Here is a 4,327-nt window from a genome sequence, read left to right as displayed (position 1 = left end):
TCTAAACTGCACTGCTTCATATTTGCTATGCTGATAAATTCTCAGGCTCTATCTGTGTCTGTGTATATGACTGGGTATCTGTATGTGAGTACTATATAGTTTTAGTTTTTTATTAGTATTAATGTGTAAGTGCTGTATTTACCATTTTTAAGCAGTTTTTTTTATTGCTGGTTTAAACTTAAGTTAACTAACTAACTTAATTCCCTTACTAGTCCCACAATGGGGAAATTCCATTTCCACCCAAGTGCACACACACACACAAACACACTGTGCACACACACCCGGGGCAGTGGACGGCCAACGCTGCGGAGCCCGGGGATCAGTTGGGGGTCCGGTGCCTTGCTCAAGGGTCTCACCTCAGTCATGGTATTGGGGGTTCACAGGGCGCTGGCAGTGACAGTAAAATCCCTTGTTAGTCAGTGTCACTGTGGTTCTGATGAGAAAAGATTCCTCAGGTAAATAAAGCTCAGTCAAATGATGAAGTAGTTGTTTACTCATTTAGGTAAACTGATGTCAGAAATAGGAAATAATAAACATCATACACATGAAATTAGACAGACTGAAGTTTATTCATATGATGTAATATAGATAGCAATCATTCAAACCTCCCACTTCAGTGTTTCTCTGAAAGAGTATATTTATATTTTTTGTGTAGTTGGTACATGGATCATTCTGGGCTGAATGAAACACTGTGCAAAGTGATCAAATTAAAAGCCCATGTGTTCAACCAAAGAGTGCAGTTTTAAATTATTCCTATTTAGACACAATGGAGCTATTGAAGAACAGTCAGAGGGCCACAAAGTCACTGAGATTCATGCTCTTGGGAATATTAAATGTCAAAATGAAGTGTAAAAGTATAGCAAACCATCAGATGCTTACTGAGCTATTTGAGCCTGGATCAAATCTACATATGGACCTTTTAGGATGGAAATCTTTGGTTCACAAGCTGAGCAGAGCCATGTTTTTCTTATAACCAGGTTTATCCCAATTATTCCAAATTTTCATTTTAGAAGAGTCTTGTTGATACTTTGATGATACTTTCAATTTTAAGCATCTTCATATTAAAAGAGTAAATTTGGTGAATTTTTACAAGAAATAGAACATTCAGTTTCTTTTTTAGGTGACTTCTTTAGGTGACTAATATTTTTTAATTAAGTCATACAAATTCATTATTATTAGTTCCAGTTTGCAGTGTTGACTTGGACGCACTGACAGTTCATGACTGGATTACTTAATTTATAATAGATGTGATAATGTGGTTACACAACACTGTATTTGCTTTCAGTGAAAAAAAGAAAACTCAATAGTTGCTTTATTTTGATTAACCAATTCCCATGTGTCACGTTTATCACTCTGACTATTTTAAATTTCTACTAAAGTAGTTTCCCTGCAGTTTTTACCAAAAAATCATAAAAACGTTTCAGATTAGGGCATTCTTCAGCTAGAATATCAGAAAACCCATCCAGCAGCAGCTCTGCTACTGCTGCTTTAGTGGGTTCAGGTTGTGATTTGGCCTTGAGGTATTTTGATACCTCCTTTAATGCCTCTCCAATCATTTCATTCCTGTAACATCCATGTTTGTTTTTCACATCTAGGTCTTGGATCATCTGCATCAGGCTGGTAAGTTGAGTATTGTCTTCATCCTGCTTGTGATTGACAAAGCAATGGTGCTTCTTCTTGTCGATAAACTTTTTAAATGAACTTTGTCTGAGAACATCATCAGCCTGAGTGACATGAGTGATCACGACAATGGTGTGAGCTTCTGCACCTTGGAAAACCTGATCAAAGATTTCCAGCACAATGAGAACTTCACGTGACCTCTTGGTCCCGTTCACAACAAACAGGATCACATGAGGACCAGGATCAACACACTCAATGCTCTCTAGGATATCTGCCCCCATCGTTTCAGGATCTGTGTTAGTGCGGAACACACCTGGGGTATCAACAACAACCAGAGTTTGTCCATTAAGCTCTTTTCGCTCCATCTGGCATTTTTTGGTCACAGATGCAAAAGACTGGCGAGCTTTAAAAGGAGTTCCACCAACGATGGCATTTCCTACAGTACTTTTCCCATGACCAGTCAGTCCCCAGAGCAGAATCCTCAGCTCAGGTTTCTTTGACACTGTTGAAGAATTTTACACAGACATTAGTGATATTACAAAGAGCTGTATCATCCATGATCACACATACATACACTTCACTAGTTTGAAATTGAAGAGCACAATTCAAAGCCTGTCAGCAGTAAGGGAAGAAATGCTGAGATTTTTTACTTAAGTATAAATATCAGGATGTAATAATACTGATGTTACAAGGCCACCCATCCATCCATTATCTATACCCACTTATTCCTAACCAGGATCACAGGGATCAGCTGGAGCCTATCCCAGCTCTCTTTGGGTGAAAGGCAGGGGTACACCCTGGACAGGTCACCAGTCCATCACAGGGCCACATAGAGACAAACAACCTCACACACTCACACTCACTCCTATGGACAATTTAGAGTCACCAATCAACCTGACATACATGTTTTTGGACTGTGGGAGGAAACCAGAGTACCTGGAGAAAACCCACACAAGCTCAGGGAGAACATGCAAACTCCACACAGAAAGGCCACTGATGGGTTTCAAACCAGGAAACTTCTTGCTGTGAGGCAACAGGGCTGACCACTAATCCACCATGCAAAAGTATAAGCAGCCAAATATGCATAAAGTACCAAATGTACTCAATGGCAAATCTCACATGAATGCATCTGATATTATTGGATCACATTCATTGATACTTTATTGTGTTCATCAGTTTAAAGTTGCAGCTGGTAAAGGTGAAGCTGATGTTACTTAACATTTATTCTTATAGTCTGACTCTGACACTCTGAGACTCCAATAATGGGACATAAATAAATGCAAAGAAATATTAAAACAGGTAGTAACCACTTAGGGTACAGGCAAATTTTAGAAGCACAATAAATAAATCACTCAAAAGTAACAGGATAAACACCAGAAAGTTCATATGCAAAATAACAAACAGCAGCTTGAACAAGCAGTTTTCTGATGTCCAGCCTCAGGTACCAGAACTGGTCCAGTTATGGTTTCATATAGCAAAATGAGAAGAAAACATATGGCACCTAAAAACTAACTGACTTGTCCCCCACTCAGTGAAGAGAAAGTCCAGAACAGGGCTGAATTGTTTTAACAAGTAGGTTTGTAGTTGTATTTAAGACTGAAATGTTTCTATCTCTAACTTTCTCAGGCAAACTTAACAAAATGCTGTACAGCAAACCTAACTCAACTCACCTTCACTAAAACACGATTCAATGTGACAGCACCAAACAAAGAAATTCAGCAGGTACTTATAGTCTCTGAACAAAGGACCAATTGAACACAGGTGATATTCATTTCAATAAAAAATTATAATATTCCTGAAGACAGAGTCAGACGAAAACAGGGAACCAGGCACAAAAGTAAAAGTCCAGAACCGGAACTCAGGAAAAACCACATCATGACAGGGGTCATTTGGAAACATCAGCAAAACACAAATGCAGTTACTGCATAAAATAGCAGTTTATACACTTTTGGTTTATTAAATTTTAGAGGCAAAACCGAGCTGAGAAGTGGCAATGGGGTTATGGTACTACCATAGTTCGTACTAAACACTGTCAGCAAATAGTAAACTTCTGAACTTTTTTGGCATCAGACCTGAATAAATTGTTGCTCTGCTGGTTTAGCAAACACTACCCTGGGAAAAATTAGGGCAAACATAGACTTACCAGGCTGAAGAGGTTTGCTGTTCATCTTTGTCTTGTAAAAGTAGTTTAGATGTGATGTCCTGTAGCTGTTGGTGTGTTGTTGTTCAATACTTTGTCAGGTCATCTTTATACTATAAAGTCCACGAAGTGCCCTCCCCTTAAAACGCATGTCATTTGTGATCTAGCCAGTTTGACTAGTCACAAAATGTAGCTGCAAGCAGCCAATCAGGGACCAAACAAAAGTGACAAAAACAAAGTATGCTTTTTGTTGGAACGGCCCAATAGTTCACTAGATATTATGAGTGTATTTATTTGTAAAAAGCACTGTCCAAGCACGTATAAATATATAACATATGACAACTGACAGTGATTTATCTGCACTCAGTTTCCTTTAATCGTAATTTCACTATTTGCTATTTGTTTCTTATTTTGATTCTTGCCTATGTACTTTTGACTTGTCCTTTATTTCCATAAAGCACTTTGAATTACTCTGTGTGTGAATTGTGCTATATAAATAAACTTGCCTTGCCTTGCCTATAAAAACAATAGCACTATAACTGCAAATGACCACAGTTTGAGGTCAAA

The 4,327-nt window shown here is 38.3% G+C and overlaps 1 protein-coding gene across 1 annotated transcript; it reads right to left on the bottom strand.

Annotated features, from left to right (window-relative positions):
• Window positions 1-742: 742 nt before the first annotated feature.
• On the bottom strand, window positions 743-3,856 carry LOC113141316 (GTPase IMAP family member 4-like). The gene is made up of 2 exons (XM_026325651.1): window positions 3,764-3,856; window positions 743-2,122 (listed from the first exon to the last, which is right to left on the bottom strand). Exons 1-2 carry the CDS (start codon window positions 3,786-3,788, stop codon window positions 1,374-1,376), a joined length of 774 nt encoding a protein of 257 aa, XP_026181436.1. The 5' UTR covers window positions 3,789-3,856; the 3' UTR covers window positions 743-1,373.
• Between the last annotated feature and the right edge of the window lie 471 nt (window positions 3,857-4,327).

The sequence above is a fragment of the Mastacembelus armatus genome, chromosome 8 (assembly GCF_900324485.2).
Source record: "Mastacembelus armatus chromosome 8, fMasArm1.2, whole genome shotgun sequence".
Classification (NCBI taxonomy): domain Eukaryota; kingdom Metazoa; phylum Chordata; class Actinopteri; order Synbranchiformes; family Mastacembelidae; genus Mastacembelus; species Mastacembelus armatus.
The sequence above is the reverse complement of the archived record's forward strand: the minus strand, read 5'-3'. Positions and strand labels throughout refer to the sequence as shown.